General features: G+C 46.6%; 1 protein-coding gene across 3 annotated transcripts in view; it reads left to right on the top strand.

Moving 5' to 3' along the window:
- The window catches only part of TANC2 (tetratricopeptide repeat, ankyrin repeat and coiled-coil containing 2), a 230,747-nt gene that overhangs the window by 58,055 nt on the left and 159,228 nt on the right, over positions 1 to 13,464 (top strand). For 2 of the 3 annotated variants that reach the window (XM_054396496.1, XM_054396495.1), the window contains exons 3-4: positions 48 to 50; positions 5,011 to 5,079. In XM_054396496.1, the coding sequence (XP_054252471.1) occupies positions 48 to 50; positions 5,011 to 5,079 (72 nt within the window). Of the gene's footprint in view, positions 1 to 47; positions 51 to 5,010; positions 5,191 to 13,464 lie in introns of all 3 variants that reach the window. The other variant, XM_054396494.1, reaches the window with a different exon arrangement.

Raw genomic sequence — 13,464 nt, 5'->3', positions numbered from 1 at the left:
TCAAATGTGCACTTTGCAGCACGTTTTACAATAGGCTGCCCAGGGAGGTGGTGGAGTCACTGTCCCTGGAGATGTTCAAGAAATGTGTGGACATGGCACCGTTTCCCTCATCCTATCACCTGATACTAGGGAGAAGAAACCAACCCCCAGCTCACTTCAGCCTCCTTTCAGGTAGCTGCAAAGAGCCATGAGGTCCACCTTCACCCTCCTCTTCTCCAGACTTCACTCTGTTTATTCCAAGAGATGCCTTTTCATGAAGCTTATTTAGGAGGCAAGGAAGGGGAGCAGAAGCCCAGCATACACTGCTGCTTGCACCTGCTTCAGTCCAAGACAGCTCTGTGATTTTTACTCAGAACAACCAGGATTTCAAGCATGGGAACAAGCTGCCCAGGGAGGTGGAGTCACCATCCCTGAGGGTGTGACCATGTGGCCATGGCACCTGGGGACATGGTTTAATGGTTTTGGTCTTAGGTTGAAGGTTGGACTTGATCTTAAAGGTCTCTTCCATTCTATGATTCTGTAGTATTTTATTTAAATACATTTCATAGGCAAGCTGTCAGAGCTCCAGCCATGACTGGTCCCTAATTTGAGGGTTTGATAAACCCAAATGCTTTTTTCTGACTGTTTTGGTTACCTTGTTGCTGTGTTTTATTCTGTCAAGGATGAGAGGGAAGCGTTGACATCTGTGGGAATGAAAATAGTACACGGTGGGCATTTGTGAGTTTGTTTTAAAGCATTGGAATTGTAAGAGGGAAAATACTGAAAACACTCTGAAGGTATCACTGCTTCTATTTCTGGCTAAGATGTTGCCCCCAGTTGCCTGTGGTTTAAGGTAAAGATTGATCAAAGATTGGTGGGAGCTTACACCACAATCACCACTGAAACCCACCCAGACTTTTAGCTCTTTTCCAGACCTTAAGTTGCAGAGGCTGCTTGGTGTTTACAGTTCCCTCAGCCCCCAAAATCTAGCCTAAGAGAAGCTGAACTTTGCTTTTAAGAATGAAAATCAATGAGGACAAATCTTTTTTTTTTTTTTTTTTTTTCCATGTCTGAGGCCAAATGCATTTTGAAAAGCCATCGTAGCTTGTTTCTGTCAGTGCCAGTGCTGCCTTTGGCACTGCTGCTGCTTTGCCTTTCCTGGCACTCACAGGTGGTTATCAATAGGCTTGCAGAGTCAGCAGAGGTCGCAGAAGCCCTGGAAAAAACAAGGTCCTCCATCAGCTTATGTCAAGCAAGCTACACATGGAGTCAATAATGGCAATTGGCAGTGCACAACTGGAAGAAGTCAATTTTCTTTTTGCTGTATTAGCAGCATGCTCTCAAATGATGCCCTCCTGGAAAAGTGATGCCCAACTGCAGTGGGAGTGGCACTGCATCCTTTGGATGAGTACAGGAAGAACAGAGAAACTAAATCATCAGTCTTGAGGTTCCAAGCTCTGCTGAGCAGCAGCACTTTGTGTGTTGTGTCTGAAGACTTGGGGCTTGCTCCTGGGGGCATGTGTCTCTCCAGCATGCCTTGTGTCCTGTCTGTGTCTGCATAATGTCTGAGGGAAAGAGACATGAGAAATGTCTTCATCTCTGCAGTTGTCTTTGTTGTGTGTAGCTCAGATGTTTGTGAGCACCTCAGAGGGGTGCTGCTCAGCTGGCTGAAGAGGGATGGATGCAGCACAGCTGCTTCTTGCCCTCAGCTCCCTCTGTAGTCCATGAAGAGGTCATAGAAGAAGTCAGTGGAGTTTACAACTCAGAGTCCCAACTCTGCTCTTCTGAAGCACAACCCTAAAACATGTCATTAGATGAATCTTGTCCCAGACTCCTTGCCTTGTAGAAGCACTTCTTGACTCCTTGTTTGAATGTAGACACTTCTCTTGTGGACACCAAAATTCCTGGAGGAGTGAAAGCACACGAAGTACTGCTGGTGTGTGGGACTGAAGAGCACTGATGAAGTGCTTTGGAGGTGGCCATCAGCACACGCTTGATATGAAGCAGTGCTGATGGAAGGTGAACTGCAGTGGCACACATCAGCTTCACTTGGGCAGTCTCAGCTTGAGGAGCAAGGCTGAGGCTCTGTTCATTCAGTAACTGCAGGGGGAAGGGGGAAAAGCAGTGACTGACTTTTTCCTCTGATGATAGCCAAATATTTTATACAGATATGCATCCCCACACATGTATATACACACATAAACTGAGTCAGAGAGTCACAGATTGCACTGGGTTGGAAGGGAACCTCAGTGGTCCAACCCCCCTGCAGTCTGCAGGGACACTTCCAAGGCTGCCCAGGGGCACATCAAGTCTGATCTTGAATGTCTCCAGGGATGAGGCTTCAACCACCTCCCTGGACAACCTCTTCCAGTGTCTCACCACTCTCATTGTGAAGAACTTCCTCCTGATGTCCAACCTAAATCTGCTGTGCTCCTGTTTCAAACCATAGCTCCTCATCCTGTCACCAGAAGTCCTTCTAAACAGTCCCTCCCCAGTCTTCCTAAAGGTACCCTCCAGATACTGAAATGCAGCTCTAAGGTCTCCCTGGAGCCTTCTTTTCTCCAGGCTGAACAGCCCCAATTCTTTCAGCCTGGCTTCACAGGTTCTCCAGCCCTCTGATCATCTTTGTGGTTGTCCTTTGGACCTGTTCCAGCAGATCTGTGTCTCTCTTTTGTTGGGGGCCCCAGAGCTGGATGTTTGGCTATATATGTATTAAAGGCATGAGACAGATATCTAGATAGATGGATAGATATAGCTCTATATTAAAAGCATGATATTGTAGACAACTGCATCTTCCAATAACAACAAAAAAGACTCTGAATGATCTGTTGCCTCTTCAAGGGCTGTACTCTCTTGGAGCATTTGCGTGCACACTTAATTAAAGCAGCATGAAATGAATAGAAAAGCATCAGTGTCTGTCTCAGTTTGTGGCAGTAATGACAGTCTCTGATGAATAAAACATATCAAACTGTCACACACTTACTAGAGCATGCAGAAGTTAAAGAAAATCACCTCTGTAAGGATTCAACTTTAGACTGTATGTTCAGTAAGCTATGGTGAATGTGACAAGTCTTCAGTGAGGAAGAGAAGGAAAGTCCTGTTCTGAAGTGTCAGGAATCATGTGGGAAGTGTGTGAGTGTTTGTTTTGCTTGCTTGTAGAAAATGCTGAGAGATGTTCCCAGAATTTGGCATCAGCACTGGCTGGACTTTAGCCACAAGCAGCACTACCTCTTAGTGTACTTCAGGAGCTCATCCAATGGTTTGGACACTTGTTTCACTCAGGGTTTTTCCTCTGATCGTAAATAATATATTGGGTTGTTCACATTGTTCTTTGGCTTTCTGGAATGGAGTTGGTCCATCATCTCCTGGAGTGCCACCTTTTGAGGCATTTAGCCTTTTGCTTTCTCTCCATTTTTGTCTGTCCACCCTCCTGTCCAGGAGTTACATTTTCTCTTTTAACTATAGTCATGTAGATCCCTGAGAACCACACAGCTCGCCAGGGGAGATCAACTGAGGAATGTCTTTATGGAGGAAAAACATCAGTAGGCACTAAAAGCTAAAGCCTGTCTCTGTAGCTTTCTTGTGTTACCTGTAATGAAATATTCATCTTAACAGGTTAAAGCTGGTTTCCATAGAATCACAGAAGGGATGGAAGGGACCTTTGAAGGTCATCTGGTCCAACCCCACTGCAGTCTGCAGGGACATATGCAGCTAGAGCAGGTTGTTCAGAGCCCCAAACAACCTGACTTGGACTGGTTCCAGGGGTGGGACATCTCTCACCTCTCTGGACAACCTGTTGTCTGTGTTAGGTTGTTAATCTTAGTGACTAGAGATGGAGAGCCAAGTCTCCTTTACGAGAGGTTTCCATGTTCTGCAGCTAATGGGTGAAACCTCATGGCTCCCAGCTCATGCTGCTCTGGAGCCCCTGCCCTTTGTTTGTCATTAATATTTATTGCAGCAATTAGCAATGTGTGCCTTTATTGTTCTGTCTCCACTGGCTGTCAAGCTATTTGATGTCTTCCATGTGGATCTGTTGGGATGCAACTTCAATACAGGCTTTGTGTGTCTCTGGGTGCTTCTGTACATGGGTTAGGGGAGAGCTGGAGGTGGTGGCTGCTCTTGGATGCTTTTTTTCCTTTGGTTTTGATGTTTGTTTTGTTTTTTTAGGCCAAAGGCCCTCACACTGCAATTTAATTCAGCTGGAAGTTCCTATAGAAAGGCACAACCTAAATGCACAAAAAGCTTCTCAGCAAAAGGATGATTGCTTTGAATTAGATTTAAAACTGGTGACTGTAGGACTCTGAAAGACAAAAACCTCCACAATTCTTCATGGTGATGCTGTTAATAATCTGCAGAGCTGTGCTGAGTTGCTCTTCCAGAAAGATCTGGATGTGCTGGAACTTGTCCAGAGAAGGGCCACAAGGATGATCAGAGGGCTGGAGCACCTTTCTTGTGAGGACAGGCTGAGAGAGTTGGGGTTGTTCAGTTTGGAGAAAAGAAGGCTCTGAGGAGACCTTCTTGTGGCCTTCCAGTATCTGAAGGGGACTACAAGAAAGCTGGTGAGGGACTTTCTAGGATTTGGGGTAGTGATAGGACTGGGGGGGATGGAGCAAAACTAGAGGAGGGGAGACTTAGGTTAGACATCAGGAAGAAATTCTTCCCCATGAGGGTGGTGAGAGACTGGCACAGGTTGCCTGGGGAGGTGGTGGAAGCCTCATCCCTGGAGGCTTTGAAGGCCAGGCTGGATGTGGCTGTGAGCAACCTGATGTAGTGTGAGGTGTCCCTGCCCATGGCAGGGGGGTTGGAACTGGATGATCCTTGAGGTCCCTTCCAAGCCTGACAATTCCATGATTCTGTGAACCACAATTTCTCTAAGCTTCAACACCACACAAGAGGAAGACGAGCAGGCAGCACTCCCCACTGCCAGCGTGACTGAGCTCCGTGCAGTGAGGTCCTGTGTCTAGGAATGATGAAGGCAGGAGTCTCCCTCATGTTCTCACCAGTTGCTTTTTTCTCTTCTGCTCCCCCCAGGCACCTCCACAGAGAATGACTGTGCTTTTGAACCAGACTACGCAATCCCACCGCTCCCAGTGACCGAAGGTATGCAGCACATTCGGATTATGGAGGGCATGTCCCGCTCCCTTCCATCCTCCCCCTTACTCACACATCAGTCTATCAGTGTTCGGCTCCAACCTGTGAAGAAGTTAACTGGTAAGGACTTTAAATAAAGTTCAGTTGGGCTTTTAAGGTCCATTGGTGTCAGAAAACGCTTCTGTGTCGCAGGCCTCTCTTTGTTGTAGCAGCTGCTCCGGGCAGAACCAGGGACAGATTGGATTTCATGCTGGCAGAGAATTCTTTCTGTTCTGAAAAATGGTCTCTCTCTGTTTTACCAATAGTCTCTGGTTTTATAAGAAATTGCTAGCAGAGTGTCTTTCAGTTCCACTTTGTACTGTGGTTGATGCCCAGTGGAAGCGTTGCAGTCGTAAAGAACTCAATGCTGCAATTTGGAATGCTGAGAGATTACATCAGGAAAATGCTAAACTTGGACAACAGAGTGACTTTTTTTTTTTTTCCTCTTGGTTCCTGCATATTTTTAATCTGTTTTGTTTATCTGATCTGCTGGGCTTGTAGTATGAAAGCCTAGAGGCTGTAAATTGGTTGGCTTTCCAAAAGCTCATGGAGTGTAATGTTCCTTTCCAAGCCTGATGTTGTATTTCTGCTGCTAACAGTCTTGAGAAACTTGCTTCTTGCCTAAAATCTGACATCCTAGAAACAGCCACTCAAGTGCCCTGTTTGTACTGAGAGAAACATCCAAAAAAATGTTTTACCCAATGTAACCTGATCTCTGTTGATAAAAGGGAGCTCTGATAGAGCTGTACCTTGTTTTTTCCCTGCCCTCTGGTGCAAAGAGAAATCCAAAAGGACAGGAGAAGAGATTGCTGGATCATGGCAGAGTCACTTTGCAGGGTCTCATAGTGGTCTGAGCCTGTTCAGTACCAGTGGAGCTCAAGAGGTGCAAGAGAACCAGGCAGAAGGAGATACTAAAGGAGATGGAAACAGTTTAAAAGAAAAGTTTGGTGTCTTCATCAACTGTCTGCAACATGAGTTTCCCATCACTGACAACTTCTAAAGTCTGCCTGAAGTTCTACCTTAAAATATAAAGGCTTAAACCAGCTTTCTGGTGACAGTGAGAACAGCAGTGTGGTGCAGAGGCCAGCTCTTCAGGAGAGCTGATGATGTGTCACTGGGATGGTTTGTGGGGTTTTGGAAACCTTTCTTTTCTAAGAGTGTTCTTTATATCTGGTCCTGAGTCAGGGCTGTGCAGCTGCATGTTCACAGCTCCTTTCTGTTTGTCCATTGGAGTTTCCTCCTCTGCTGCAGGAAGACAGTGCATTGGACTTCACCAGAGCAGCTGCTGAGACAAGTTAGATTTGTAAAAGTGAAGGTTTGACTTCTAGAATCATGAAACTTAGTAGTGGATAACGAAAGTAGTTTCACAATACAATCCATTTCAGCCTAGAGTCTCTAAACCCTCATTGTTTTTCATTCTAGTTATCTCCTCCCTACCAATACACACTGCTCACTGCACTGCACAGGGTGGATATTCTGTGTGCTTGGCTTTGTTTTGGGGGTGTTTTAATCCTGTCCTGCCCTATAGTGATGGGAGAGATGGAATTCACAGCTTCCCTGCCATGAAAAACATAGGCTGTGAAAAATGACAGAAAGAAATCAAGGCTCTTTCTTCTCCCTGCATCATGTTGGTACTTCTTTAATTTCTTGTGTAATGCACAGCCACGTTGACCCTGCCTTTCCTGTGTAGTTTTCTCCCATGATCCTATCACTTACCCACTTTCCTCTTTCCTTCAGATTCTGACTTACTTGAAGGGGTTTTCTCCTTTGTTTTGTGTGGTGTCCTTAGCAGAGCCAGACCTCTTTTCAGTTAGGAAGGAATGAAAAGCTTTCTGTTTTACAAAGCATTTAGGCCTTTGTGGTATCTTTTTATCTTGTTCATTACCTTCCTGTCCCCTTCTTTTGACTATAATCCTTTTAGTTGATTTGCTCTCCTGGTGTAGCTCTGAGTAATGTTATATTCATGTATCTACTTGAACAGTTCATTACTCTTCCCTGTTTCCACTGGCAGAGGATTTAAGCTGCACCCTATGGAAAGAGCAATTTTTCCTTAGACCACTGCAGCTCCATGTCTCTAACAGCTTCCAGCCTGCTCAGCAAGCTGCCTTGGTGTAGATCTGCTGCACTCCTGGCTTGTCAACAGACATTAACCTCCTCCCACCTCTCAAAATCACAACAATCCATCCTAGCAGATTAAGCTCCATGTATTCATAATTGCTTTTTTTCCAGGTGCAAACAGATCAGACTTCATTTCACTCCAGACTCTGAAAGCTTTTGTAGGATCTGGCAGGGCTGTTGTTTGGAGTGTCCTGCTAGTTCCTGAAAAGAGCAGCCCCAGGAATTTCTGCAGGAAATTTTGCAGGAAGGGATGAGGATTCACAGAAAATTCAGGGGCTTGGGCAGCTCAAGCAGCAGGGAGGTGGTTTTGTAGAGCCACACTGGTGAAAATGCATCCATCCTCCTTTGCCAGTCTGGTCTGGAAACTATGTGATGAAATCTAGACCTGAGCAAGATGTGTGTGGAACAGGATAGCATCAATGAAATGCTCATAGTGCTTATTTCACAAAAGAGAGGTGAGAGGTGCAAATTATTATTACACAGAAGTAAGAGAAGAAGAGTGTAGGCTCCTGGGTTTGTTCAAAGATCCCTTATGGAGCCACACACAAGAATCTGTTGCAAACTGATTGGGAAGATGACTCTGTCAGCCACTTGAATCCTTTTCCTTCTGCATCTGTTTTAAATTCCTTTTTCCAGGATACCATGAAAACACGTGCTGATGTTTTGCACATAGATGTCTTGATGACTCCAGTGGAGCTCCTGATAGGCTTAGAAGTCAAAGTCTGTTTCAGTGTGGTGATGATTTTGTAAAATATTATTAGTTTGATTTACTGCTGATACTGTTAAAGGGAAGGGGGTTACTTAACATCCACAGGCAGTTACTAGAGGAATTTGTTTGCTTTCATTAAGGCACCATGGAAAGGAACTGAGAAAGTGATCTTTCCAGTCTTTGTTATTCATAGAATGGTTTGGGTTGGAAGGGATCTTCAAGATCATCCAATTTCAACCCCCCTGCCATGGGCAGAGACACCTTCCACTAGACCAGGTTGCTCAAGGCCTCATCCAACCTGGCCTAGGACACCTCATAGTATTCATGGTACTATTATTCACTTATTATTCATGGTATTTATCATGCTTCTTCACCTATTCCTTATTGTCTCTTATTTGCCACTGATCTGAGAGATCTAAAAAGCAAAAAAAGTCTCTCAGCAGGAGAAACATTGAGTGACCATTTACTAAATCAGCAAATAAAAATGGATGGATTTTTGCTGAGGGACGTGGACTGACACTTTGTAAAGATCCTACTCATTTTTATTTGTGGGCAAAACAGCATCTTCTGTAAGAGGAGAGCCACAAAGATGATCCAAGGGTTGAAGCACCTCTGCTGTGAGCATAGGCTGAGGGAGCTGGGGGTCTTCACCCTGGAGAAGACTCCAAGGGGACCTCAGAGCTGCCTTCCAATACCTGAAGGAATCCTACAGGAGGGCTGCAGAGGCACTTTTCATGAGGGTGTCTAGAGATGGGACAAGGGAGAATGGTTTGAAGCTGAGGGGAGAGCAGGGTTGGGCTGGAGCTTAGGAAGAAGTTTTCAGTACAAGGATGGTGAGCCGCTGGAATAGGTTGCCCAGGGAGGTTGTGGATGCCTCTTCCTTGTGGGTGTTCAAGGCCAGGTTGGATGAGGTATGGAGCAGCTGAGTCTAGTTGAGAGGCATCCCTGCCCGTGGCAGCGGGGTTGGAAGAGATGATCTCTGAGGTCCTTTCCAAGCTAAGCCACTCCATGATGATTCTATGAAGTTCATAGCCTTGCGCTGGTTTTGATGTATTCCTCCCCAGTTTCACCCAATACCTCTCTCTGGTTCTACAGAAACCTTTAAGTGCCATCATTACCTACTCAAAACCTGGCAAAACTGGTAAGCAACTGGCTTCAGAAATCTTGGTGTGACTGTGGGAGCTTTGAAATCAAAACAAACAGGCTGCAGTTTGACAGCAAGAGCATGGAGACATTTCACAAAACCTTGCTGGCTGTGATGGTTTCCTCTGCTGCTTTGTCTCAGGCTGCTGTCCAGTTGTTATCCTGCACAATAACAGCAGTGATGCCTTTTGGAAGAGGCATGAGGGTGATTCTGGGAAACTGAAGTAGTACAAAGGGAGGCTTTTGTGTGTCTGACAGTTGCCACATGGATTTTTCAAAGCAACCTTCAGAGCATAGAAAATTGTTGAGAAATTATCCAATTGTAGGGGCTGCTTCATGCTGTTTGCTCCTTACATACATTTGTGTGTGACTAACCCATTCATGGCAGAATTTCCATATCAGCAGAGTGGTGGAGTACCAGAATGCTGCCATTTGTTACATAAAACACTTTGTTGTCTCATAGATAGATAGATATTTAATTTTTTTTTTTTTAACTAAAGATTTCTATTCCCAAGACCATTTACAACCAAACGTAGCTGCACCAGCTTCCAGACTGATGCTTTCAGGAATTCCTCAGAGATGAAAATTTAAATACAAAAGATTTTTTTTTTAAGCTCTTCACAAGATGATTTGCTCACATTCAAGGGCTAAAGCATCTTGGGTCATGCTAGATCCACATCTGTCGGTTCCACTGTAGTAGAGAAGATTTGTCAGCCCTGGCAGGGAAGGGAAAGCAGCTACTGAAGTGGCTCCTTTTGGTGGGCATCAGGGGGAGTCATGTTAATTTGGGGGTTAATTTAGCCCTCAAAGCAGGAAAAGAAACCTGTATGGTACAGAGAAACTTGCCCAGGAGGAACTGTGATCCCCTCTCCATCTCTCTGTTCCTTTCCCATCTCTCTCTATCCCTTCTCCATCACTGTCCCCTTGCCCACCTCTCGCCTTCCTCTTGCCCACCTCTCGCCATCCCCTTGCCCACCTCTCGCCTTCCTCTTGCCCACCTCTCGCCATCCCCTTGCCCACCTCTCGCCTTCCTCTTGCCCACCCCTCGCCTTCCTCTTGCCCACCCCTCGCCTTCCTCTTGCCCACCTCTCGCCTTCCCCTTGCCCACCTCTCGCCTTCCCCTTGCCCACCTCTCGCCTTCCCCTTGCCCACCTCTCGCCTTCCCCTTGCCCACCTCTCGCCTTCCTCTTGCCCACCTCTCGCCTTCCTCTTGCCCACCCCTCGCCTTCCTCTTGCCCACCTCTCGCCTTCCCCTTGCCCACCTCTCGCCTTCCCCTTGCCCACCCCTCGCCTTCCTCTTGCCCACCCCTCGCCTTCCTCTTGCCCACCTCTCGCCTTCCTCTTGCCCACCTCTCGCCTTCCCCTTGCCCACCTCTCGCCTTCCCCTTGCCCACCTCTCGCCTTCCTCTTGCCCACCTCTCGCCTTCCCCTTGCCCACCTCTCGCGTTCCCCTTGCCCACCTCTCGCCGTCCCCTTGCCCACCTCTCGCCGTCCCCTTGCCCACCTCTCGCCGTCCCCTTGCCCACCTTTCTCCCTATTTATTAATTTATAAAAGCATCTTTCCAAGTTCTCAGCTTGCCTGCTTTGTAAACCATTCAGCTTTTCTTGCAGAGGAAGGCTCAGATGGGCACCTTTGGTGCAAATCCACAGGCAGGCATTGCACAACACCTTGAGTTTCTTCCCAGAGGAGCTGAGGCCCCTTGCTCACATGTTGATATCTGGGTTTTTCTCTGTGTGGAGACTTGGCTGAATGCAGAGGCTGATAAATATTCAGTGTGGCCGCAATTTTCACTCTGCTGAATAGTCTGGTGATTAAGAAAAACTAAGGTCATTGTGGCTCTGAAGGATGAGGTAATAGTGAGCATAAGTAATCAGCTCTCCTCTCCTGCCTCTATCACCTTTTGTTCAACAGTGGCTAAGAACATATTTTGCATCCTCGTGTTCAGCCTCAGTTTATGCTGTTTATTTATTTTCAATAACAGCAGTGGTTTTATCAGCATAGTGTAGTGTGAAAATACCTAATGAAAAGGAAAAAAAGACTAAAACCCACTCTCCTAGGCCAGGCTAAGTGTGTAGAAGACACCATTTTGATTTCTCTCTGGAATAAAATCAGCCTTTAAAAGCCCCCTGTGCTTCTTGCACAGGGAGAGCAACTGCTTTCAAATGCAGTGGGTTAAATATTCCACTGTAAATCAAATGTTGCCTCACTGGTGCCTCAAAGCCATGGCTGCAGTGAGAAGGACACCACTGTGCTGGGCACCTTCATCCAGGGAAGTGTGGCCCCTCCAGGGGAGTGCTTCCAGAGTTGGATCTGTCTTAAATGCTTTCCTGAATCCATGACAAAAGTAGTAACCCAGTGTGGTTTTGAGTTACTAGGTGTAGAATTGTCAGGGTTGGAAGGGACCTCAAGGATCATCCAGTCCCAACCCCCCTGCCATGGGCAGGGACACCTCACACCACAGCAGGTTGCTCACAGCCACATCCAGCCTGGCTGCAAAAACCTCCAGGGATGAGGCTTCCACCACCTCCCTGGGCAACCTGTGCCAGTGCCTCACCACTCTCATGGTGTAAAACTTCTTCCTAACATCCAATCTGATATTGGGCTGAAAAACCCAAGGTTTAGAAATATTTGAGGGCTGGGTGGCAGGAAGGAAGGGACAGCGTCTGCTCAGCTGCACCCTGGGATAGGACAAGGCGCAATGGATGGAAACTTTAGCACAGGAGGTTCCACCTCAAAATGAGGAGGAACTTCTTCACTGTGAGGGTCACAGAGCCCTGGAGCAGGCTGCCCAGAGAGGTTGTGGAGTCTCCTTCTCTGGAGACTTTCAAGACCTGCCTGAATGTGTTCCTCTGTGACCTGTGCTGGACTCTATAGCCCTGCTCTAGCAGGGGGTTGGACTCGATCTCCAGAGGTCCCTTCCAACCCCTGACACTCTGTGATCTGTGATTCTGGGCTGAAGAACTCAACTACCAGTGCTTTATTCTATTCCTTTGGAACCCACCACATGCAAAGGGTTTGCACAAAGCCCAATGCTGCACTGCCCCTCTGCTCAGGAAAGGTTTTTCATTTCCATGCTGGAAGTGCATGGGATAATTTGATTTATTTTATTTTTATGACCTGCACAGGGATAATTTTATTCATCACTGTACTTGGCCACTTTTTTTTTTTTTTTCCCTCCCTATTGAATGACAGATTGCAAGCTTTGGGATTCTTTTAGAAGGAGCATGTGTGTGTGGGTGGCCATGCACAGAGGGAGGAGGGGTGGGGAATATTAGTTAGAAACATAGAAATAAATCATGGTTTTCTAAAAGTGGCCTAGATGATTAGGGTCAGGTTCTCAAAGGTCTCATTCCTGTACCCAGTGAATCACAGAATGGTTTGGGTTGGAAGGGACCTCCAAAGGTCATCTGGTCCAACCCCCCTGCAGTCAGCAGGGACATCTTCCACTAGATCAGGTCACTCAGAGCCCTGTCGAGCCTGACCCTGAATATGCCCAAGGTTGGGGTCTCAACTACCTCCCTGGACAACCTGTTCCAATGTTCCACCAGCCTCCTGTATCCTCCTGTGCCCAGTGTGAATTAGATCCTTCAGTGTCTTTGAAGACAGGGACAAGAGGAACCAGTTTCTTTGCAAATCACCTTCTTTGAGAACATTCCTTCTCCTCTTTTTGGGAATGTGAGATCTTTCCTTAAGAATAAACTTCCTAGAAACAAGTAGGAATGTTCAGGTGTGTTTAGGCCATTAGCAGCATCCACTTCCCTATGAAAAACATGCAGAGCTCACTAGATCCTTGAAAAAAATGGTGAGAGCAGAGCTAAGACTTGCTCTTCGATGTGACACCAGTGAGGACCACCACTAATTCTCAACACCCTCCAGATCTAGCTGAGGACACCCATGGGTAACATCCCCTATGCCCCCATCATACGTTTAGGAACAAGCTTTTTACCGTGAGGGGAGTGGAACACTGGAACAGGTTGCCCTGGGAGGTAGTTGAGGCCCCCTTGGGAGATATTCAAGGCGAGGCTCAACAAGTCTATGAGCAACATGATCTAGCTGAGGATGCCCCTGCTGACTGCAAGGGGGTTGGACTGGATGACCTTTGGAGATCCCTTCCAGCCCAGACCTATGATTTGTAGTGCTGGGGTCTTGTCCTCACTCGTCCCTCTGCAGCTTCCTTTGCATCCCTTGGGAGGAGCCATAAGGATTGTGAATTCTTCCTTGTCTGCATTTTCAGTGAGTGGTGAAATATTCTTGATGCTAATTGTCATTGTTGGGACTAAACAAGCTGAGATCCTTCTACTTGTAAGGTTTAATTGTTTCTTGTTTAATGGTGACAAACCCAAATTAATAATTGCAGCCCTCTGGGACTGTGCAGTCTCCAAAC

This window comes from Indicator indicator, chromosome 37 (genome assembly GCF_027791375.1).
Source record: "Indicator indicator isolate 239-I01 chromosome 37, UM_Iind_1.1, whole genome shotgun sequence".
NCBI lineage: Eukaryota > Metazoa > Chordata > Aves > Piciformes > Indicatoridae > Indicator > Indicator indicator.
The sequence above is the reverse complement of the archived record's forward strand: the minus strand, read 5'-3'. Positions and strand labels throughout refer to the sequence as shown.